Genomic DNA, 26,371 nt, shown 5'->3' on the forward strand with positions numbered 1-26,371 from the left:
CTCCCGTATCACTGTCTGTATTAGTCTGTCATTTGCAACCCCTATTTAATGTACAGCGCTGCGTAATATGTTGGCGCTATACAAATCCTGTTTAAAAATAATAATAATAATAATAATTCATCAGCAACTATATGTGATTCAGAACATCAGTCTGTTTTTCCTTTGGTTCTACTAGGATAAAGGATAAAAAGGCCTTGATGCCTCCAGGAGTGTCTGAACCATCTACATCAGTGGTCACCAACGTTTTTGGACCGGAGGACCACTAAATTTACTGGCTCCGGACCCTGCATGAGCGGGGAGCTGTGTGTCAATAAAAGGGGAAGAAACTTCCCCTTTAGTGATGTCATGATGCCAGAACCTGCCCGCCCTCCTATTGCAGGTCTGAGCCACCAAAATGTTCTCGCGGACCACCGTTTGGCGACCGCTGATCAACATAACTTATAGAGCAAAGGGGTTAGAAATCCTTTAAGGGCTCACAACTCATCCAATCCACAGAAAACCCCTTCCGTTCAGCAGATAGTGTCTTTGGACATCTTCTACAAGGTAGCAATCTAGTCTCTTGCTCATGCATTATTATGTCTCATTACTGCATTGAACTGACAGCCTTAACTACTGTTGGTTTTGGTCAAAAAAGTTCTGTCCACTGTTTCTTTGTGTGTTTTTAAGCTTTTCTCCCTGTGTGGCCTAGTTGATTCCAAGTTATTACAAAAAATGTAATACTTATCTACAGTAATTTTCCTTTCCTGATAGCTCCATGGCAGCATACAGACCTGTCCTTAAATTTTGAGAGCTAGTTACAAAAGGTTAGCTCTGGGGACCACCTTTATCTAGCTTAGATTAGAATTTATCTACTTAGGTCCTGAGAGTAGAAGGGGAAGAGGGGTACTTTTTATATGCTGCCGTGGAGCTATCAGGAAAGGAAATTACAGTAGGTATTACATTTTCCGCTATTTACAGGCAGTATAGTAGATATGTGCTTCATTAAAGCCCCAATCCTTCATTAAATATCCCAACAACTTTTTTGTTTTTGCAAAAGCTTAATGTGTATATCCAACCAAGATTTTTGACAGAAATGAGTAGAAGCACTTCTTCCAAAACTGAAAAGAAAAATGAGTATGGTTTGGTTTTGTAGTTTTAAAATAATTTTATTTTCTTTTTTCACTTAAAACCCCTCCTTTCTCTTTTCCTCTACAAAAAGACAAAAATATCATTCCTAAAAGTCTTTTTTTTCCCTTAAGAATCTGCAAATCACAGTTTACTGTTCCCACATTTCCTACTCATTTGCTTATCAATATTTTCTCCATTAAATTTCTTTCAAAGTGCAAATTCGTGCTTCTTGCTCCACCCCTCTGTGTGCCAACTTGGACCTTTACACTTCGTAACCATTATACAAGACAAAAAACAGCAAATATTGCAAGAATTGCAAGCAAGGCACATTGCAAATGATTTAAACTGGAACTCAGCAAAAGTTTCAACACCTCCATTTTTATTTAAAGAAATGTCCGACGTTAGGTGGTATAGCCGTGGATTTGTGTCTAATCTATTGTTGGCACTTGAAGACAGAGAGGAACCACAATAGTTGGGAAGTATTAAGAGGTGACCACCTGTTTATTTGCATTTGAAGGAGCCCCCCAGAAACACAATCCCGGGCATGTGCAGGAGGAGCAGACTGCAGCCTCCTGCCATAGGTGACGTAAGCATCCCAGGAGGCTGCAGGTTTCCCCTTAACTCTTTAACATAGTGGTGGTAGAGACAGAAGAAGCAAAAAGTTAAAAAAAGGAAATAAAACACAAAACAAAAAACAAACATTTTTTTTATCATGTAATTTTACATAATGTTAACATTTTGATGATGGGTCTGCTTTAGGAACATGTGTTCCTAAGGTCCTAAACATCTAAATTTGGATGTTTCCTGAATTAGTAATTATTCCTTTGCACCACCAAAAGTGTTAAACACTGCCAACTAACTCAAAGAAAGGTGCTAAACTTAGGTCAAAACCACATCAGTCTAGCCCAATGAAAGAGCTTTACTATTCAAAGGAGTCTATTAGCCTGTTCAAACTGATTAAAGACTTCTGGATTGTCATTGCACAGCTAAATTATTCAACAGTTATGCCAATCCATATCATGCCCAATCATGGTGATGACAAGGATTTGTTTACCAACAAACCTGCCAACTCTAAATGTCACTGTACATTGCACAGGGAGAGGTACAAGTGACACCTGAAGCCAACAGGCAGCAGCTGTCACAGTGCAATTTAGTGTTTAAAAAAAACATAAGTTTTTATTATTATTTTCTCCTGTTAATAAACAAATGCATGCAATGTCTGTAGAAGAACCTTTTTCTGAAACACAATCTAGTGCCTGTAGGAAGCTTTAGATGGTTGCTTAGTTATTTATTATCAAACAGAATATCAAACAGGTACTTATACCAGCTGTCTCTAACACTACATTTAACTATTGATGAAGGAATACATAACCAGATTCAATGATAAATGTGTTGAATTTGCTTTGAGTTCAGCTTTTTTTTCCCACAGCAGCTGTTCTGTATAATGTTTGCAAACACTCACTAGTAGAGAAAGTGCAACTAGACCAAGAATAAATACACTGTAAAAATAAAAAAGGAAACAGCAAGCAAATAATACTGTGAAATATATAGCAACAAACTACTTTTATGTAAACTTTTGATAACAACTGATGTGATGCACTCACTGAAAATGCGCAATCATTAAGACTACTGAATTTGTGCCCAGAACAACAGTGACGGGCCACACCTTTGTGATTATGGTAACCGGTGCGTACATTTAGGAGAATACTGTCTGTGTCACTAAGTATTTGTCTCTTGTGAAAGAATGGTAACCTTTAAGAAAAAAAAATTGGCATAACTAAGTTGGCATCACCTGGCACACACCCACTTTCTATTTTTCTGATTACAAGCATTCCTCTTCAGATTAACTAAGGTGACTCCTCATGACTTACAGATTTATCATGCAACGTTGGAGTATTGTTGTGACACCGATTAGCTTCCTTTGGGAAAGTAAAGCAGGGACAGGTTATACATTGATGGCAAGGTAAGGGGCGGTGAGCCTCTGTGGGCTGGGTTTATAATTAACCCCACATCCAAGTCATACACCTGAGAAAGGACCGGTTGGCACATGAGTTCAGTCTTTTCAGGACTGAAGCACAAAAGATGGATGTTACACCAACTAGTACCTCTCCTCCTTCTAAGGACGCCATTCCTATTAATAACCCAGCAGATATCTCTGTGATTGTGATCTATTTTGTAGTTGTACTGGCTGTAGGACTATGGGTAAGTGCTGAATTAATTTAGGGATTACAGCTGAAATATTGAATTGATACTGTCTGGTGCATACCAACAAAAAAATGTAATATATGTACATTAAGCATTTCTATCGTACATTAATACCCTAACCATATCAGAAATGTTGTGATTAGTTGGCAGCAGTTGTAGAACTATATGCATCAACAGTACCTGCCATTCTTTAGCGGGTTTTGCAGTTCCAGAATATTATTTTGTGTAATGCTCAGAACTAAAATTGCTAAAAAAAAAATGCTACGTCCCATGATATTCTTTGGGGGTTTGATTGGTGTTGTAAAAATGTTTTTTTTATGTATTGTGCACCATGTAACTCTTAAATAAGAGCAGAATGTGCATACCAAATTAATAATCCCCACATGCAAAATAGTGTTTGCAGCCACCATGAAATATAGGTAAATGTTTATACCTAATTTAGTACGACTTGAAAAAATTAAAAATATTACAACTTTCTCTCAATTTAGATAGATAGAAAACTCTAACTCCACTTTGGAAGTTTTTCCTAAAAATCTGACATGCGTACGCAAGGAAGCACTTCCCTGATGTTGTTCATTTGTCCTGGCAGATTGATGAAAGACTGATCAGGAATGTCCAGCTGTTCACTCCTATAGAGGAGACCACAGTGGGGTGCTGCTCTTCTGTCCCCCTTGCCTCCATTGAACAGAACAGAGCTCCATGTGCAGGACTTGCTAGTTCATCTGTCACTGAAAATGATCATGAAAGATCATTTTCAGTGACAGAAATTGAATGTGTGTACATAACCTAACAGTGATTAAAGTACCTTATCTATACTGGTAAACCGCAGTTTATGTAGTGATTTGCTAGTAATTTAGGATGTGAATTCGCACCACAAAGAGTAAACTGTATTGCAAATTGTGTGAATATGAAAATAAATAGGAAGATCAAATAACTGTAGAATTCACCAATATAGAACATTATAGAGCAGCAAATGTTTCAGAAACCATAAATGAGATAAAAAATGATACATGATCTAGTAAACAAATGAATGACACGCAGTATGTGCTTTATATCCAGGACAAATGTCCCAAGTAATTTTTACAACATTTAACAAAAATACCTATTTGAAAATCAAATTACATTTGAAGGAAATCTTAACTGACATATAGTTACATGGTAGGTCAGGTTGAAAAAAGTCCATCAAGTTCAACCACTAGGGAAATAAACATATCCCAGATATAAAACCATATAAGACATAGTTGATCCAGGGGAAGGCAAAAAAAAACTCTAGTACAATTTGCTTCAACAGGGGAAAAAAATCCTTCCTGATTCCATGAAGCAATCGGATGATTCCTGGATCAACAGTCACTGTTTTGTTTTTTACTTTTAAGCCTTAATACCCAGTTATATTCTGTGTTTCTAGGAAAGCATCCAGCTTTTTCTTAAAGAAATCTTTAGTAGTTGCTGAATCCACTTCCTGAGGGAGCCGATTCCACATTTTCACAGACCTTACAGTAATAATATTTATTGTAAAAATAGGACGCTAGGTAATAAAAATACAAAAACTCTTAATGTATTTTTCAGGCTATGATAAGAACGAGCCGTGGTACTGTAGGAGGCTTCTTCTTGGCTGGACGCAGCATGGTGTGGTGGCCGGTATGTATTTACAGTGTAACAGTGGGCTTTTCTTGTATCTATGGTCCACAAACTCCGCTTTTATACAGCAAAGTATTATAATATATAGCACATAGGTACAATGGTATCTACATGAATCTGGTATAGGTCGCCATAGCTGTGTCAAAGCCACCACATTGGGCAACAACCGTACGTGTGCACAGCACAGTAGTAGTACCAATGTGTGTGGCTTCATAATAATCCTGCACACCTCTTCCATCATATTGCTAACACCTTTGTGTAGTTTCAGTATCATTATTTATTTTACAGTCATAGAGAAAGTGTTCCACTTGAAGCATGTTACGCCATCTCACTTAGGTTTCATCTGCAGCTTGGAATGTTAGCTGACACGTAAGCGGTTAGGAAATATGAGTGTATATTGGTTATATCTGCATTAGAAGACATATGTGATGTGAGAAGACATAGAAAAAACGTGACAATAATGGGAAAGAATAATTTTTTGTTATGGGAACCTTACACTACAATCATTCCTATTTTTAATAAGTTTTGAAGACTCTATTTGAGGCTCAGTATGTGTCCTACCCTCTCCCCCAGAGCCATAAAGATTTTCCTTTGTTTTTTTCTACTGTAGAAAATTCACCATAACTCATCATATGATCTAGGAATGGTTGCGTAGGTTATGTCCAGATTTACATATGTACCTTGTTTATAAGTGCAGCTTCATATCCTTGGATTTAATGATCATTATACCCATAGTTTTCTCCATATTCACATGGATGAGTTATGGTGGAGTTCTAATAGACATAGGTATTTTTAAAAGTCATCATTTCAAATGTAAGAACATTTAAAGCTCACCTGTGCCTTTAGTTTAATCAGATGAATGGGAGTGAATGAGAATAGAAGGTGTGCAAACTCCAACATTTCAACTGCTTTAGAAAACAGAAACAGCATAAGCAGAAATGATCGTCTTCTGACAGCATACTGTAGAGAAGGCCCTTTGATCTCTGCTTGGAAGCATTGGTCTCTCTGCAGAGGTCTGCCATGCTCCCTGCTACATCAGACCTTTAGTTTGACAATCAGCCCATGCTCAATGTTGCCTAGAAAATTCTGCTTTTATATAGAATGTAACAGGCCTTTCCCTGTTGACTTAAAGTTCAGTTAAGCGTTACAGGACACTTCATGGCAAATATATTAATGCCTTTGAATACAAATATGTGTTTAATAAAAATTCTATGACCTGTGTTTAAAAATCTGTCCTTGTTGGGTTCTACTGCCATTTGTATGGGCAGACATGCTGTTAGCACAGTCTGTGTAATGTACTGTGGACCCGATAAAAGAAGAGCTTGCAGTTAAAATCCATCAAGAATTTACAGCTCACAGAATCCTTCTAAAAGATAGGTTTGTAGAGTAGTTCCTAGCTTATTCTTGGTAGTTCCCTCTAAAGGGTGGCATCAAAGGTTATTATTATTAAACAGGATTTATATAGCGCCAACATAGTACACAGTGTTGTACATTAAATAGGGGTTGCAAATGACAGACTAATACAGACAGTGATACAGGAGGAGAGGACCCTGCCCCGAAGAGCTTACAATCTAGTAGGTGGGGGAATTTCACACACAATAGGATGGGAGATATGTAGTGTGGGAAGTAGTGATGGTTTCAAAAGACAGAAGAAGACGGGTAGGCAAGTTTGAAAAAATGGGTTTTGAGTGTTCTTTTAAATCAGCAGAAAGTAGGAGCAAGCGGAATAGGATGAGGAAAACCATTCCAGAGGGTTGGGGCAGCTCTACAGAAGTCTTGGAGCCGTGCGTGTGATGAGGTTATGAGTGAGGAAATCATTAGTAGGTCATTGGAGGAATGGAGAGAGCGTCTGGGGGAGTACTTTTTGTACCATGTCAGAAATGTAAGTGGGACAAAAACTGTGGGGGGGATTTGAAGGCAAAGCACAGGAGCTTGAATTTGATTCTAAGGTGAAATGGAAGCCAATGAAGAAAACTGCAAAGAGATGCAGCAGAGGAGGAGCGGAGGGAAGGATGGGTGAGTCTGGCTGCAGCATTCATAATAGATTGTAGAGGAGAGAGTCGGGTTAGTGGAATACCAGAGAGGAGGAGGTTACAGTAGTCCAGACGAGAGATGATAAGAGCATGTACAAGGAGTTTGGTGGTCTCAGGGGACAGGTAGGGGCGGATTTTGGAGATGTTGCGTAGGTGAAAGTGACAGGACCTTGAAATGTTCTGAATATGGGAGGTAAATGAGAGGGCCCAGTCAAAGGTGACACCAAGACAACGTGCCTGAGGGGAGGGCCGAATAACAGTGTTGTTAACAGTTAGATGTATGTCAGGGGGAGATTTGGAATTTGAGGGGGGGATGATGATGAGTTCTGTTTTATCCAGGTTGAGTTTCAGGAATCGGTCAGAAATCCATGATGAGATGGCTGACAGGCAGCATGAGACCAAGAACGTTATCTTTGTGGAGAATCAGTTAACAACTTTGTTGTGGATTTGAATTTAGAGAATTTAGAGTAAATATCAGGGAAGAAACACCTCCTTCATCTCACCTAGCAGGGATGTGACTGTCTGGCAGTCCCTTATTCTCAAGCTGCCAGCAAGCATGCAGGTAGTGATAGGCTTTCATATTGGATTGATACCCAAAAGCCCAGCTTGCATTACAATCTTTCACTTTGGAACAAACATATATTCGATAAAAGTATACAAAACATCAGTTTACAAACTTAAACAATGTAAAAATATGTACCTATTATTAAACTTCAAACATGAAAAACTTTCCTGATGATTTCCAGGCAATCCTCAATTTTTTATAAAAATATTATAATTGTTTTAATGTTAGCTACAAAGTTTTGTATTTTAAGGCCAGTTCTAGTGTGTTACTGAATGACTGGTATGTGCAGTCAAGGGGTCAACAACGCAGACTACAGGTATCTGTGTATGAATAAGTCCCTTTGTTCTCCGGAATGAAATGTACCAGAAACTCACAGCTTTTCCAATGAAAACAAAGCAATGACTTTTATTACTAACCTAGTGTTATGTTTTCACAATAAATACGGTATATGGATATAGTTATTGGTTTCAGTGCATTGTAGGTAAATATACCAGTGACACAGTTATTATACTTTATTATTAGTGACAATTAGATGCTATATAGTTATACCTGTGCAGACCCTGTGCCAGTGTTCACAATGGCGAGCAGCAGTTAAATAGTGTGAACAAGAATGTTTCTTCTTTGTGAAACTACCAGACAGTTTCCTTGTGCTTCTGGCAGTCTTTTATGCCCAGATTATGCAAAAACTAGATGAGCTCATCACTATGTGTAAACATCCAGTAAATCCAGTTATTTCTCAATTTATTCATTTTGGACCAAAAGAAAAGCTTACAATGATGGGTGGAGATTTAGACAAGTTTAGTGAATCTAACCACAAGCCATTAGGTCACATATACTCATTCAAGGTTTCCGTTTTCCTTTTCACCAGAAAGAATGGGCACAGATAGGATCGTTGTATATTTTAAAAAACTGTAGTCAGTTGTGGGCAGGTATTTATTTATATATATTATTATTATTATATATTATTATTTATATATATATATATATCAAGTAATATAATTTTTTAAATATATCATAATAATAAATCTAAAAATCATAGTGAAGAAGTAACCTACTTGTGTCCAATGACATCCGATATCACTAACTGTAGCTAGCTTATGTGTTTGTAATTACTGGCTGTTTTTTTTATTAATAAATATGATGAACACCTTGGAAATTATTTTTTTCTTTCTTACTATTTTCTTTTCCTTACTAGGAAAGACTAAGGCTACGTACACACTTCAGATTATTCTCGTCCGGGGCTCAGGGCTAGTATTGGAAGAGAATCTGGCATGTGTACAGCGCTCATTGTTTATGGATCCATCCTGGTAGATCCACGAACAACAATCTTAAGTGAAGGGGAGAGAGCACAGTGGGGTGTCACTCCCCCGTTATTTTCCCTTCCCTCTCAAAAGAGCAAAATGGCACTGTATGTACAACGCTCATTCAGTCTTTTGTCGTTGAAAATGATCCTGAAAGATCCTTTTCAACAACAATTATTGAACGTGTGTATGTAGCCTTAGACTAATACCTAAATTAATAAAGTTTTATTAAATAAATTAATAAAGTTCTGCAGAGTTGGTCTTCATAACCCTGAAATGGACCCATCACATATTTGACAAAACCATTTTTTTCCAAATTAATCATAAATCCTGGAATTTATGTATAAACCTATATACTGTACATGATCAACATTCCTCCATCCAGTGCCACATATTATATTGATATGATCCCACAACACTACTCAATATGCGTCCTACAAATACTGTGTAAACAGCTTGATAAAATGCCTTTACACTTTGGGGGGGGGGGGGGGAAAACATGTTACACATCATGGTTTTTCAATTGTTTAAAAAAATGTAAATCAAAACCACTTTTATTTATATACAAAAGGAGTATAAGTGATTATTTTTCAGAGCAATGCTCCTCTCTGTCTCTCATTGCTGGCAGTGTTCAGAGCTATAGCTAGTACAGTTGACAATCAAAAATCCGGCCGTCGATAATCCGGTTCCTTCAGTTTTCAGGCAGGTACACTGTTTAGCCACTTATGTTTTGATGGCGCTGTTCTGCAGAAACAGCTGTTAGGTCTTGCTTGCTACACTAAATACATGTTGAGACGTCTCTGCTGCTCCCTGAACTGTGCCAGATGTCCGTGGGTGCTGCGGGAGGAAGGCTGGCCTGTGTGTGGAGGTAAGTATACCTTTTAAAAATCTAGAATTTTCGAAAATCCGTCACTCCTCAGGTCCGGATGTTGCCAGATTTTTGAATATAAACTGTATCACAAGACACCAAAATTACATTTTTTATTATTTTCCTTGTAACATTTTTTATTTGTGGGTCATTGTTTATTAAAGGGTCTCTTTAGTCCCCAGTTGTGGGACAGAGAATATAACTTCTCAGGGGACAATCTTGAGCAGTCAAGTTACATAGGCTCCTGCCTAGGAATGGAGGCATGGGGGGGCACATGGTTAAAGGGAACAATAAAATAAAGGGGCTAGATGAGTAGAAAATCTTTTTTCTGAATAGATTAACATAAAGTAGTAAATGGTATAACAATTGGTATAGACAGAAAATCTAGGGATCTTGCTTTTTAGCCAGTTTGTCTTAAATATGTTCTCAAACCCTCTGCCAGAGGAAATGGGAGCTTCACCATTTTAGGCAAGTTCACCTGCACGAGTAGGGGACTGGTGCAGGAGAAGTAAGAGGTCACTTTCCGAAGAGGTGTATCAAGCCTGTCAATGATCTTTCTGAATACAATCAGAAAGGGTAAAATATACTTGACTACAATGACTCTTTGTTTCCAAAGCAGGGGTGCCTAGGCTAAAGCCTTCCCATAGAGTAGAGAGATCATATAGGCCCCCTTAGCTTGATCTGTAGGAAAATTCTGTGGTCAAGGCTTGAAAATAGCACCACAGCAGTTAAAAAAAAGCCACAGCAACTCTTGTATTTAGCAAAAAAGTATAAAGGAAGTAATAAGTGTAGCATAAAGATCACTGGGGTGGCAGATGGCCGGGCCAGAGTTTCAGCAGCAAAGTAGATGTCCTGTAGCTGATCAAAATATGTCTATGTCTGCCACCTTGACTTGGTTAGCTTTGCAGGCATGAAGTTTTGAAGGAGAGCAAGAAGAGACAGTCCTGGGTTCTTGAATGGAATCATGGTTTTTGCCAACCAGATAACAGACAGGGACCACCGAAAGCAAGCTTGCCCAGATAGTGAATACTACAACTTTAGTGAGAATCTTAAGAAAGGCTGAGGAACAGGGTCTTAGCACACCACCAGGACTTCTTCAGAGATAGCCGCAAGAGATAATGGACTATTTTTGAATGTGCCATCATAGTCAAGAACAAGCAGGAATTGGTAACCATGAAGGTACAGAGATGCAAGTATATACAGGAACACAGAAGCACAGGGATTTATGTGCAGGAACTAAAAAGTTTCATATGAAAATTGAAATACAGAACATCTTATGTCAAGAAGGATATCCTATGTGATAAGTTACCAGTCTGACATTCTGTTATCTGTCTCATTTGTAACAGCTTTTAGGAAGGGATCATGGGCAATTTGTTTTTAGTTATCATTTTACTTTTTTGTTCCCTATCACATAACACTTTTCTCAAAGATCTTTTAGTGGTGGGTAATTAAGAATCTCTTGCCAGCAGAACATTGTATCTACAAGTGATTAACCTTTGCATATCGCTGCACTGTTAGTGACTTGTTGTTCTGTGATTAGCTTATTTTTTCTGCGCCTGAAATTGCTCACCCTGTTAACCAGATATTTTATGGCTTACTTGAAATGTGTTGTTACACACATATTTAAACACTATATATACTTACCTTGATGGGGTTTTACTGTAATTAGTAGAGCTCCTTAGAGACAGTTACCTTCCTAACTACATGTTGAAAGTCCATTCTGTAGTGGAAATGTTTTTTGTTGGGGATTGCAAGGGTGCGAATATATGTGGTTAATGATTTGAGGTGATTGTGTGCTTAATACCTGGTATTCAGATTAATAATTTATCGAGATCAGATTAGCCCATATCTTCCTGAGTTCTTAACACTTACTTTAGAAATATCTGAACAGTTAAGTGACAGATTGACAGAAATACAAACAATTCAAGGTTTTTTTTTGCTATATAAGTTATTTAGACATGGGCACAGTATAACCAAAGTTATGTATATTAGATTGTTTAGTAGAGTTCTATGTTTTACTCAGCATTTGTTATAATCGGCAAATCAGCTTTCACATTTCTATCTTTTTCCCACTAAAGAGAAGGAAATCAGGCCAGTCATTCGTGCCTGAAAATCTAAAATAATGGGGTAATTCAAATTTCCATGGTATTAAAAATGTAAAAAAACTTTCGTAATTTTTTTATTATTCATGTTTCACCATTATCTTTTTACTATTTAGTAACAACACAGTTGAGTGCTGTCCATGGTACTTTTTTATATATACTTAAGTTTTAATATTTATGACAAGCATTTGTAGTCTACCCCCTTATTCCCAGTCCAAGCAGTACTGATAACAAATGTTTAGCAAAATCTGCATAGACATCAATCAATGAAAATACTGTCTTGGATCTGAGAGAGGGACAGACGTAGTGGTAAGGTATGCCGAAGCAGAGCATTTTTATTTCTGATATTTTTTAGTTATGCTTTAACACAGTGGTGGTCAACCTCGTATTTACAGAGAGCCTCACATATGACCACCAGCATGTTCAAACACAAAAGAATTTGATGTCAAAACATAATAATTTCAGCATTAAATTGTGTCAGGAACCACTTTGTTGGGGTTTTAGGAAGTAATAAATGGTACCACACTACTGTACATTGTGGTTCCTGCACAAGTAAAAATAGGTCAAGGCCAGTTTTTGGTGTACTGAAGTGCATGGGTAGTGAGTATAACACTTAGGTATAAAATAACTCACTTTTACAGTGATCCTTCTCCAGCATTTTCTCTTGCATTTCTTTTCCATCAGTAGGATGGGGCTGGGTCCAGTAGGGTCCTACCATTACCTCCTGCCCATGTGATTAATGGTGCACAGGAAGTTGACGCCCTCCTACACCTGACTATAGCGTGCCGGTTGGCAGCCTTAAATTCCATTTACATATGGACCCCACCACTAGTAAATGATTGATACTTAGGAAGACAACATGTAAGGATCATTAAACCTGCAAACTAGCTGTCTGTTCACACTTACACACAACAACCTGCATGTGGAAGTCTAATGGGTCGAACACAGGGGCCTAGTACGCTCAATTTATTTGAGTTTTTTTTATGTATGCTTGCTAAGTTACTCTATGAGAGGTATAAAGCCATCTTTGGGTTCTTCCTACGGTGCCCTATGTTTAAGGGCAGTTTTAGACAAAATAGAGCCCTGGGCAAATATGAAGTGCAAATACAATGCACATGATTCCAACTTACTGCACCCTGCCATTGCTCATAGCTGATATACATTTATGTAACAGTGACAACCATCATTCCACATATATATCAGGCACCATCTAATCTTCATGTCATGCATACAGTTATTCAAAAACAGGCTTTATTGACAGATAACTAGAAATTACTTGGGCCAAAAGTTCACCACCTTTGTCCTTTTCTTTACCTCACGATGTTTTGTTGGAAATGAAAGCTATAAACTAAGGAGTTGCCTAACAATATAGTCGTCTATAATATTGCTATAGGGCCAATGAGCACAGATAAGCAGGCTACCTGCCTGTAAAATATAAATTCATACAAAGCACATGTGCTTATTATGTTCAGTGCAAAAATAGTAATTTTCCACCTTTTTTTTCAGTTGGTTGATATACAAAACATGCATATTTACTCTATTGTATACTTTTTTATATCATATTTACCATCTATAACCAACAGATGGATATCTGATATGTCTTAGCAGCTGAAATCCAAACTAACATGCAAAGGTCTTCATTTTGTGTTGTTATTTCCTTTTGGTATATTTATAACCCAAATTAAAAGATGGAGGAGGGAGGAAATGGATTGCAATGCAGATTGTTTTAGCTAAATTTTGTAAATTTTGAATGGTTTAGAGAAAATGTAAAAGTTGACACTGGTCAACGTGTATGATAAATGAATTGGTAGATTCTATATTGATTTATTGAAATAAAGTTTACTGGACTTTTTAGGCACCACTTAATAAACCAATTTTAAACCATAATTTATTTGGCATTAAAATACATGAACTGGGGTTTAATAAATAATAATAATAAAAGTCTAGTAAAGTTTTTTAAATAAATAAATGTGCTTTAACATGGTTGGATGTGGCACCATACACACACTATTGTTTTTCAGCATGAAATCCTGTTGAAATTGTTGATAGATTCAAGAAAAATGTTGACTATATTGAAATCTATAAAAACAAGGGCACTCTTGATCAATACTTTATCAAAACATCGAATGAACAGAGATTGAGAATGCCACATACATCATACAATAAATATTTTCTAACTGTTTTTTCAGTATATACATATAAGTATACAGCAGTTACATTCTATGCAATGTAAATAAATGTTTTCTATTGTATAAGTATATTAGTTTATTTCTTTTTTTTATGTTTTCAGATTGGTGCATCCCTCTTTGCCAGTAACATCGGTAGTGGGCACTTTGTTGGTTTGGCAGGTACTGCAGCCGCCGGTGGAATTGTAATTGGAGGCTTTGAATGGAATGTAAGATATTGTAACATACTTGTAATACTGCATTACTTACATTGACTATATATATATATATATATATATATATATATATATATATATATACACACACACAGTATGTAAGTATATAGAAAATGCCTAAATGGACTTTAGCAGGTACATCCTCTTGGAAGGTCCCAGGAAGACCTAGGTGGAGAGAATCAAGCAGTTGCAATACACACATGAAAAACACACATGTGAACATAGAACTCTATTATTTCAGTAATGAGTTGGCATTTTAACTAATGTGAAATTTATGTCTTATAATATGCTTTATCATTTTCTTTATATCTCGTAGCTATGCACATCACTTGTATAGACCATACATGTCATTATCTGTAGATGTCAGACCCACCTTTTTTCTTTGTCACACTGAAATTCTACTCTCCCATAATACTAATCATAGCAGCAATTTCTTTGTATTTTATAAGTGTAAAGTCCAGACTGATACATATTCTGCCATTAGTTTGTGTAGTTCAATTATTTTCAGATAAAATTGTATTTGTTACAGTAAAGATATTTTCAGTCCCTAGTTTCAATCAATTGTCAGCAGACTATAGACCCATGGCATGTTTAGGCAAATCTGACAGAGCTGCCATGGCTGGCTTGTTTTTGAAGGTGCATGTTCCAAGTGTTTTTATTCTTACACAGGGCTTGGTAGTTAGTAACTGACTCACCAAAAACAGACACTACATGAGCTTTATATGTTTTACTCAAATTGCTCAGTTTATAACATATTATTTTAAAGCCCTTTTATAACCCTTTCTTTCTCCAAAGACACCTCTATGAAAGGTTGCTATGAATCTCCAGAACAGTTTTTTTGAGTTTTTCTACTTTTCCTTTAAACTACTGGATTGCTGACTTCCCCCATCTTCTGGAAATGGGGTGAGGCAACACCAAATGTGTGAAGGAAAATAATTATTGGGAAGGGTGCAGGGTATTCAAACACGGATGTGAGGTGGTGGGAGAGAGGTTGTCTATGTAGGAGATATTTGTAATCAAATCTTTTTTGCTACCTACCTACTATTTGCTCCCCCACCCAAAAAAAAGCACACACAGATATTTTTGACATTCAAAGCACATGGCCAAGCTATTAACATAAGGATTATTACTACTGACAAGTAGTAAACTTCACTGACCTCTGTAGGCACCATGCAGCATTCCACCTTTATCAAGTCACATATACAAGTCGCTCCTTGGAAAGGGAGCAGGGGTAGTGGAGCTACTGAAAGCATAACATTTGCCCTCATTGCATTTTTTGTGATCTTTGCATTGCTGCACAGTGTCTACTGCTAGGAAGGTCAGTGAGGATTGTTTTAAAGCTCATTTACTGTTTGTAAAGAATATTTAAATGTTCATGGTGTTGCTACTTTAAAATAGCCTTGGATATGCATTAAAATTTTATTGCTGACCATGATAGTGATCATGGGTATATAATTTACTGAAAATCATTTGTCAGGTAAGTGATAGAAAGTACTGAAAGCTAGAGACAGTAGGGCATTAAGAATATTCATAAGAAGCTAAGCAATGGCAGAATGTATTTTTTCCTTTTCTCCAGTACCTTGATAAAGCCGAGTGTTTAATATGACCTTGTATTATTTTTCAGGCATTGATCATAGTAGTCTTTCTGGGATGGATTTTTGTGCCGATCTATGTAAAAGCTGGGGTGAGAAGATTTATTTTATTACACTTTTCATAAGGCTGAAAATTCTGCGTACTGTATGTGTTTATTATATTTTCTGTGTTTCTTTGTTCTTTTATTTCAGTATCATTAGTAATGAAAAGTAAAATATAACATATAACTATCCTATGTAGGTTCAAACCTGCTGGTAATCTAATGTTCTACAAATCTCTAACTTATCCCCACAATACTTCCTTTTCCCTATCCTGTCTTTCCTCACTTGAACCTTTCCCATTCTACCCTCTTTAAACATTCAGCTTTATATCTTTTTTTCCTCTTTCACTCATCACAGTTTCAATTTAATATTTCAAAGGTTTCCTTAAAAGTATCTATGATAACCTTAACCTTTCTACCAGAAAAAAACTATACAACAAACATACATTTGCTCAAATGAAAAAAGCATAAAAACACAGCAATGATAGAAACTTCATACTCAACTTTCATACAATATTTAAAGTGCACCTCTGCCCAGGCTATGGAGATTAAGCTAATTATTTATAACTATAAGCTATAGTATATAAATAATTATATATAACAAGCTATTGTGTGCTACTTCCTCTCCTCTTAGATTCTTTTTGTCTGTCATTTGCACCCTCTTGTTAAAGTACAGTGAGGCATACTATGTTGGCACTTTATAAAATACAGTTTGTTAATATTAATATTACCAAGACATTGCTGATTTCTGTACCTGCTTTATGTGAAGTTATTTTTTCTCAAATATCTTCAGAAATGACAACACACACTTTAGTGTGGGTTTTCAGTCGGTTTCTGACAGCTTAGTAACACCAGCTGAAAATGGTCAGACAAGGGTAGTTCAGGTTGATCTAGTTAAGGTACTAAGGGGCAAGACAAGAATAAATCAACAAAACTAGGAATAGGCAGGCATAGGTCAATGAGGACAGAGAAACAGCAGGTTGGAGGAGAAAACCTGAAAAATTGAGTTGATCCAGCAAGAAGAGCAGGTTGCTGCAACCCTAAATACACATATACATATTAGCTTAAACCTATGTGTGCAGCAACATTTGGGTCCTATCTGATGGTATTGCATGGTGTGACAAACCGCAAAGTAGACATGTTTGAAATTCACCCTGGGTGGGAGGGTAGCTCCTTCCATAGATTCAGAGTAGAATAGTTCGTAAACATCTATGGTCAGGAATTATATTACTTATATCTCCTTGACCCTCTCCAGTCTGGCTTTAAAGCTGTTCATTCCACCAAAACAGCCCTTACTAAAGTGGCCAATGTCCTCATCAGAGCTAAGTCTCAAGGCAACTTTTCCCTACTCCTTCTCCTTGATATTTCCTCTGCTTTTGACACTGTTGATCATCCCCTTCTAATACAAATCATGCGCTCCATTGGTATCTGTGACACTGCTCTCTCTTGGTTTGCTGCCTATCTGTCTAACCGCTCCTTTCAAGTTTTTTTCAATGGTAACTCCTCCTCACCCACTCTCCTCCCTGTTGGTGACCCCAAGGGTCAGTTCTTGGACCGGTTCTCTTTTCCCTGTACACCTCCTCTCTCGGTAGTCTCATATCCTCCTTTGGCTTACAGTACCATCTGTATGCTGATGACACTCAAATCTATCTGTCCACCCCTGACCTGTCTCCCTCAGTCCTGGATAAGGTCTCATGCTGCCTGCCAGCCATCTCATCATGGATGTCTGACCGATTCCTGAAACTCAACCTGGATAAAACAGAACTCATCATCATCCCCCCCTCAAATTCCAAATCCCCCCCTGACATATTTCTAACTGTTAATAACACTGTTATTCGGCCCTCCCCTCAGGCACATTGTCTTGGTGTCACCTTTTACTCTGCCCTCTCATTTACCCCCCATATTCAGAACATTTCCGGGTCCTGTCACTTTCACCTATGCAACATCTCCAAAATCTGCCCCTACCTCTTGCTCTTATCATCTCTCGTCTGGACTACTGTAACCTCCTCCTCTCTGTTATTCCACTAACCTGACTCTCTCCTCTACAATCTATTATTAATGCTGCAGCCAGACTCATTCATCCTTCCCACTGCTCCTCTTCCGCTGCATCTCTTTGTAGTTCTCTTCACTGGCTTCCATTTCACTTTAGAATCAAATTTAAGCTCCTGTGTTTTGCCTTTAAATCCCTACACAGTTCCCTCCACAGCTATCCCAACTCTCTGGAATGGTCTTCGCTGTCTTATACCTCTTGCTCCTACTTTCTGCTCATTTAAAAGAGCGCTCAAAACTCATCTTTTCAAACTTGCCTACCCATTTTCTTCTGTCTCCTAAACCCTCACTACTTCCCATCACTCCATATTTTCCCTCCTATTGTATACTTCCCCCACCTTCTAGATTGTAAGCTCTTCGTGGCAGGGTCCTCTCCTTCTGTGTCACTGTCTGTATTCGTCTGTCATTTGCAACTCCTATTTATGTACAGCGCTGCGTAATATGTTGGCGCTTTATAAATCCTGTTTATTATTATTAATATATTTATTAATAATAATATTATTACCAGGCAAAAATAAATGGGAAAAAAGCCAAAAAATAGCTAATGCATTCACTACATCACAGTACTGATAAAAAATGCAAAATAAAACTGCAAAATATTACTTTACTAGTTTTGCTTTTGGGTTTAGATATGTTTTAAAGTCCAACTAAACCCAGAATTGAACCAGGAAAACAATAAAAGCAATCATGTTGATTTTACTCCTATTAGTTGTCCAGTGGACCACTGAAACAAGAACTGAGAATTATGAAAAGTAAGGATAAGTTTTTCCAGCTTAGGAATGTATATGTTTTGTGTAAAAATGTATAACTCTGTCATTCACTCTCTTTCTCCCAGGTGGTCACAATGCCCGAGTACTTAAGGAAACGTTTCGGTGGGAATAGGATACGAATCTACCTCTCCGTTCTTTCCCTGCTGCTCTATGTGTTTACCAAGATCTCTGTGAGTTAAGATATAGTTTTCTTGGTTTACAAGCAGTGTTTGCTTGATTAGATTTACATTAGTACAGGGAATGTAGTCATTAGTCTTGTATTTGTCTACACCTGACAAGACAATGAATGGAAATCTTTGGCTGGACCATATGTACATATCCTATTTAAGCTGTAAATATTTACTTGTTTGAAGAGAGATTTGTAATCTTTTTTTTGTTAATGGTCAGTTGCATATTCTGCCCATGCCCTTTCTGGGTTGTACAAATATCTACAAATTTGCAACTGATATTCAAACTTAGGCTAGGTACACACCTGAAATATTTATTGTTTGAAAACGAACGATCAATGATAATTCACGATTATTTTGAACTGTGCACAATTTCTGTACATGCTGTAACCATACGATCGTTCAAATATAATCCACCAATAATGTACACACACTAGATACGATCATTTAAATAATCATTCAAACAATGCAGGAAGTGACATGTACAGGAGAAAGTGTATCACAGAACAATCTACAATCACTGAATGACCGTACACACAAAGGATTACGAACAATCGTCGCCCAATCAGATACATATATGACTCGTAATAACAAGTTCTAGTGGCACATATCAGTTATTTCATGGGACCGGTGGTGGTAGGTAACATTTGTATATTTTACAAAGTCAAAGTGAGAAGTCTCAAAGCTGATGCGTTTGGCCTAGAAACCTAGTAAATTTTTTGGCACGTTGCCAATTGCAGGGACTTTTACGGCATCCATATCAGCAGTCGGAAACCAGTGGTCCGCGAGACAATTTTGGTGGTCCGCAGCTCTGGCCTGTGCACCCCCGTGCAGGGTCAGGAGAGGGACCCTGCTGGGGAAGAGCACCGTCCAGAGTCGCAGACCATGTCCCCCGTATGGATCCCAGGCCCAGGGAAGTGGGCGTGTTGTGTCTCTGGACACAACCGCCCCACTCTCCCATCGCAGTCTCAGACCTGCAATGGGAGAGTGGGTTGGTTCTGGCATCATGACGTCACTAAAGGGGTCAGTTTCTTCCCCTGAGAGTGACTCCCGGCTCTCGCACATGCGTGGTCTGTAGCCAGTAACTTTAATGGTCCGACGGTCCAAAAAGTTTGGTGACCACTGCTCTATATCATTCAAGTCAAATGTCACAACATCATCTAAAATACACATATTTCATTAAACATAACAAATAAGGTATAAAATGCCCTTGCTATAAAGTCTTTGGCCTCAGCTCCATATATGAAGGAATCTTTAAAAATTGGATGACTAGCCGCATGGGCATCTACAAGATGTAGTTATATTGTATTGCAAGAAGAAAGAAGGAAAAGGGAATTTATTAGCATAAACCATATGTAGCCATAAACAATATGTCATTAGACTATTCTATATGGTCTATACTATATAAGAATTCAAACAATAAACCATCAAACAATTCCATAGAGACTAGCAGGAAGACAAATTGTTAATTTATTCCTAGACAAGTTCCTGAAAAACTTTAGTACACACAGCATCTCCTCCACTCTTTAGACTGTCCCTGTTTACAGAAGTCATATATTGTATGAGTCAGGTGTATGTTTTGGCTGTTTTGGAAGATTGTGTGAGTCATTCAGCTGGATACTCATCTATATTTGTAATGTGTTTTCTTCCAGGCTGATATGTTTTCAGGAGGCATTTTTATCCAGCAAGCCATGAAAATCAATATCTACCTAGCCATTGTCCTATTGCTGTTGATTACAGCTCTGTACACAGTGACAGGTGGGTAAATTTTTTATCCTATATAGGAAAACCATACTGTATTGGTTCAATATCATGTTTAAGTTTTTTTAAGGGGTAATGCCTTCTAAACTGATGTCATAAAAATGTTACTACCTATATACAACCGTCATTTAATACAGGGCATTGAATTATGGTTTTTTAAAAAGAGACAGTATAGCTCTCTGCCTTCATACTCCCTCCCTCACATTTGGTAAATGATTTCCTTTCTGATTTTTTTCTCCTGTCCAGTTTATCCATCTTAAAGGACAACTAATGTCTCCTGTATTATATTCTAAACAGTACACATTACTATGTGTTGCAAAAGACTTTGTGTCTCCCTTGCTCCCCCTCCCAGACACTGAAGATCCCAGTGGGAGGGCTTTAGTGGGACAGAGTCATGCTGTCAAGTCAGAGAGCAGTGGGCGAGGCCACGGGATGAGTGACATGTGTGTGCAATGGTGATAGCCATGCCCCCTGCAACATCTTCTCATCTTAGTGTAGTGCAGGCAGGCACAGTCTATATGGGAGGGGCAACTCTGCTATGATATTGGGATAGTTTCTACACCATTACTGCATTAGGTGAACTTCTCTGGCAGGATCACTGAGTGACTTTGCAGGGGAAAACTCTAAATGCAAGTGTACTTATAGAAGCAGTGCTGCTCATGTTTTTTAATGGGAGGCTATCATTCTCCCCCTGCCACTCTCTCCACTCCTCCAATGACCTACTAATGACTTCCTTACTCATAACCTCATCACATGCATGGATACAAGACTTCTCCAGAGCTGCCCCAACTCTCTGGAATTGTCTTCCTCGTCCTTTTCGGCTTGCTCCTACTTTCTGCTCATTTAAAAGAGCGCTCAAAACCCATTTTTTCAAACTTGCCTACCCATCTTCTGTCATTTGAAACCACCACTACTTCCCACACTACATATCTCCCATCCTATTGTGTGTGAAATTCCCTCACCTACTAGATTGTAAGCTCTTCGGGGCAGGGTCCTCTCCTCCTGTATCACTGTCTGTATTAGTCTGTCATTTGCAACCCCTATTTAAACTGTCTGTATTAGTCTGTCATTTGCAACCCCTATTTAATGTACAGCGCTGCGTAATATGTTGGCGCTATATAAATCCTGTTTAATATTAATAAATAATAATAATTCTACCCTAATATTTAGCATGCATTACAATAAATGTGTACACACTTGTGAAGTCTAGTACTCTAATTGTTACATATTGATCTATGATCTCATATAATGTAAACATTTCTACTTACCTGCATATGGCCCCAACCCAGAGGCACATTTCCTGTGATTTTCTAGGGTATTGTATTTTCTGTTTTCCTGTAAGGATTAAGGTACAGATGTGTGGCAGCTATAAAATAAAAAAAAACATGTAACTAAGCAAAGCTGTATCTAGGAACCTAAAACAAATGAAGTGTTCACTCAGGCATCATTATGTAGCAATACCTGATAAGAAGAAAGACACCCTGAAGTGAGTACATATCACACAAAACACATTATCACATTAACCTATCATAAAATAATAGAGCCTTACAAATGCACAAAGGTCACATTTACAGGGAGCTGGGTGCTTACTGCAGCTTTATGAAAGTTGTGTATCCTGGTTGCAAACATTCCAAACACACCATAACAGACCAAAATACTTAACAAAATCCATAAACCATATCCATCTGCTTTGTCAATGCTATTTATTGTAATGGAAAGACCTCTTAAGATTCCTTAGAAATATGAATTGGGGAATACAGATTTGTAGATAAAAAAAGTTTTTAAAAGAGAAACTCTACCCTGCAGTCTCAGTTTTTCATAGGAATTCTTGGTATGCAGTATAACTAGTGGGAGTACATAGGAAACAATATAGCGTTTTCACTGTTGTCCCTAAACTTTACTGAATCTTGCAGTCCAAATTCAAGCCATAAAGGTTCTTGTTAAGTACCTTCAAGAAAGTGCTATGCCTGTGCTTCTGTATTGTCCTCATGTCATGGGATGGGAAAACTGCAAGATGGTTATATATATATATATATATATATAGTGTTTTATTTAAAAAAATGCAACTGTTCAGCTAGGCTTTACATCTAGTGTAAGAAAACTTGTTGGGCTGTATTTATAAAACAAGGAATATAATTTTCCCTCAAACATTCCCCTATGGTAATCTTCCAGGTCCATTTGTTTTATTGACGGTAATTGATTCCCACAAGGAAACGTTTGGGGAAATTGCAGATTCCCTGTTTTATACAAGGAGCCCATTGAGTTTGCAGCATGGTTTGTTATTTTAGAGTGTCAGAGTTGGTCATGAATGCTAATTGTTAAGCACTTGGTGATGGGCTCACTTCTGACGGGCTATCTCTCTCTCTCTCTTGCAGGTGGTTTGGCAGCTGTTATCTACACGGATACTCTACAGACTATTATCATGCTTGTAGGATCTTTCATCCTCGTGGGCTTTGGTAAGTTTATATCACAATGCACAATTGTATGGCACAAATATATTGGGAGAAATAGCAGATTCTAGATATGGGCAGAAGGTTTCATCTCCTTCACGTTTAAGCATTCTTTTATAATGGGACATACACAATCTCATATATGCCAACAGTGCAGTAACTATCAGGCCCATTAGAGGCTTACAACAGAAGCACGCCTTATCTGTGAGTGACTCAATTATGATCTCCTGATGCCCTTTTTTTCTAGTTAATGTTTTGTCCCAGTATGACCAACATACCAACAAAATACCAACAAAATTAATACCGACAAACCTTCGCAATATTTTTCTTTTTTTTGCTGTACAATGAGTGGATTTACCTTGATCTCCTGGTATATCTGACACTTCTAAATATACAGGAAGTACAGATAGTTTTCATCCCTTCCTGTTCTGTGCTAGGAGATGAAAGCTCCCTGCTGACTACACAGACAACAGTAAAAAGTTGAGGAAGTTCCAATCTTTCCCTACAAAGTTTTTCTTTTTTTTCTAGAATTTTACACCACTGCCCTGAAGAGATGATCATCACTTGTTTCCCAGGCCAAATCAGCTGATAGTCCCTGGCATCATTAGGCAGTATGGGCATAAATTGTGTCTGCATTAATTGTTTAGGGTATTTTATTTTCCATGATGATACTGCCTGTAAAAAAACTTCTGTACTTGGGCAGCATTGCTCATGTTCTGTACTCAATCAATGGAACAACCGTATTGCCACCCTAGGATAGGAAGTGCTAGCACTCTAGTACATTTCTCCCCCTCATCATGTCCTAACTATATTGTAGAGGTGTTCTGTAGTTCACAGAGGAGAATTGGGGGCTAATAACATTGTTTGATGTTTCAGTGCAATAAAGTGTTAAAGTTACAAGCTCATTGAATTTCCAGAAAGAATAGCCATTTAATAAAATAGTTTAATGATTGTTAAGTTGCAGATTTTAGAAGATTGAAACTTTTTCAGACACCTTTAGAGATTACATTTATTTAAAAATGTATAGCAAAGTTTAGTGACTGGGTTAAGATCTACTTTAGAGGTTGGGTTAGTTGGATATCAGCAACAAAAAGTCAAGGAATCATTTTAGGGTTGGGTGATGGTGGAGGTAAAGTGAGGGTCAGCGCATTAGGCAAGGAATATGTAGGGAAACACTTTCAAAAGCTTCTTTTCAGTGCCTTTTCAAAGCCCAACACTGAGAACTACTGTACTGTTTTTTAAAAAACATGTTAAGCTCGTAGTCAACCATAAAATTACAATGAACTAATAAATCTTTTTCAGCATTCCATAAAGTTGGAGGATATGAAAGTTTTGTGGAAAAATACATGGCTGCCATTCCCACTGACGTTGTAGGCATCAATGGCACAGTAGTTGATCCAAAATGCTACACTCCACGAGAAGACGCTTTCCACATTTTCCGGGATCCTATCACAGGAGACATGCCATGGCCCGGTCTTGTCTTTGGTCTGACCATTCTAGCCCTGTGGTACTGGTGTACAGATCAGGTAATTCACTGAAGTGGTAAACCAAGATATTGTTCTGCTAATGAAAGTGATATAAGATCCACATGCATTTTTCTTTTACCAGGTCATAGTTCAGCGATGTCTCTCTGCCAAGAACATGTCCCATGTCAAGGCCGGCTGTGTGCTGTGTGGATATCTTAAACTTTTACCCATGTTCCTGATGGTGTTCCCGGGAATGATAAGCCGCATTCTGTACACAGGTAAAGCAATTAATTATGACTTTTATTGATAAAAATGTTTTATAGATACATAATCATATTTATTACTTACATGCCCACTGTTTCTATTTATAGAAGAAGTAGCTTGTGTCCTGCCAGAGAAATGTAAACTTTATTGTGATGCTGAAGTTGGATGTACAAATATCGCTTACCCTAAGCTGGTGATCGATTTGATGCCAGATGGTAAGATGTTCCTGAAAATTTTATCTGCTGAGAGGTTTTTTTACAAAAAAAATAAATCCCAGGGGATCACAGCAACACCCAATAAAATATTCTGATTTAAATATTTTTAGAAAGCACTACGCAAACTTTAAAGAAGAAGTGTGCTCAGAAAAAGCCAGGCAAAGGGTAACTGACTACTCACCAGTATTGTATTTGCTCTGTCTTCAGCTAATTGTTTTCTCTTTCTGATTGACCATGTCTTGTTCCACACTGTGTTTCTATCTAGGAGAAGGCAGGGCTTTGCTTGCTTATGTCAGAAGCTTGACCATGAAAACAATGAGCACCACAGTGGTGGCAATATGAAATAACGCTGATTTCCTAGAGCAAAAACACTCAATTAAAATATTTTCTTAGTACCCTCTTTGTGCACAACAACAGAATGGACAATGAAATCCAGTTTCTCCCACTAAAGGCTGCCTGCTGCTTATGTACGGGGTTTGGGGTGGGTACAAGACCAGTCACCCTGCAATATTGACCAGTCTATTACAAAAACTTCCTGCACAACGGCAAAGTATCATGCTGAATTATTGCACAGCTCTCTAAAAAATACACAAAACACACTAAAATTCAAGTAAGAATACACATGCTTCTTGTATTTGCACACTATCTTATTATCCTGGGGTTCTCCTTTAGATTAAAATTTTCTGAAGCTAACAGCCAACGGTTCTCACCCGGTAATCGGCTCAGTGCTGATATTGGGTGAGAATCTGACGTGTGTACAGTGCCAGTCGTTCATCGCCTGAACGACCATCCTGGCAGTATCATGGATGATGGACGACTAAGAATCCTAATGCAAGGGAAGGGGTAGAGCGCACAGCGGAGTGCTGCTCCATCGCTCTCCCCCTCCCCTTTGCATAAAGCAGAACGGTGCTGTATGTACATCACTCGTTCATGCATCGTGCAGTGCTAGTCATTGGAAAGGATCGTGAAAGATCCTTTCCAACAACTATTATTGCACATGTGTATGCGGCTTTAGGGAGCATCAATACCACTGATCTTACACTGCAGATAAATAGGACAGGAGGAATTAAAGACAAAGGGTTCAGGGTTCTGCTTAGCCCCTAGAAACATTTCTTTTTGTTCCCTATGCCATAGCAAATCTTTACATTTTTGAGTATATATCCTCTTTAAAAGATGCCCCATTGACCTAGTTTATACTTTTTAAGCCAAACTCCAGGCCAACAGTTTCATGCTGGATGAAATACATATATTGGAGCTATTACCTGCTAAAGACTTTGTATTTCTCTCCATTTAGTCCTTTTCTGTAGATTTTCTCCAGCTTTTCCCCCACAGCATTTCTCTGTCTTTAGTAGGGCAGGTTCTAGGTTTTATCCCCA

General features: G+C 37.9%; 1 protein-coding gene across 1 annotated transcript in view; it reads left to right on the top strand.

Moving 5' to 3' along the window:
* The first annotated feature begins 3,124 nt into the window (after nucleotides 1-3,124).
* Nucleotides 3,125-26,371, top strand: part of SLC5A1 (solute carrier family 5 member 1) — a 29,639-nt gene continuing 6,392 nt past the window's right edge. Inside the window, exons 1-10 of the mRNA XM_072415555.1 lie at nucleotides 3,125-3,309; nucleotides 4,879-4,950; nucleotides 14,110-14,214; nucleotides 15,845-15,904; nucleotides 18,738-18,842; nucleotides 20,492-20,597; nucleotides 22,976-23,056; nucleotides 24,353-24,576; nucleotides 24,659-24,794; nucleotides 24,888-24,995. Of these exons, the coding sequence (XP_072271656.1) occupies nucleotides 3,190-3,309; nucleotides 4,879-4,950; nucleotides 14,110-14,214; nucleotides 15,845-15,904; nucleotides 18,738-18,842; nucleotides 20,492-20,597; nucleotides 22,976-23,056; nucleotides 24,353-24,576; nucleotides 24,659-24,794; nucleotides 24,888-24,995 (1,117 nt within the window). The 5' untranslated portion in view covers nucleotides 3,125-3,189. The remainder of the gene's footprint in view (nucleotides 3,310-4,878; nucleotides 4,951-14,109; nucleotides 14,215-15,844; nucleotides 15,905-18,737; nucleotides 18,843-20,491; nucleotides 20,598-22,975; nucleotides 23,057-24,352; nucleotides 24,577-24,658; nucleotides 24,795-24,887; nucleotides 24,996-26,371) is intronic.

This window comes from Pyxicephalus adspersus, chromosome 6 (genome assembly GCF_032062135.1).
Source record: "Pyxicephalus adspersus chromosome 6, UCB_Pads_2.0, whole genome shotgun sequence".
Classification (NCBI taxonomy): domain Eukaryota; kingdom Metazoa; phylum Chordata; class Amphibia; order Anura; family Pyxicephalidae; genus Pyxicephalus; species Pyxicephalus adspersus.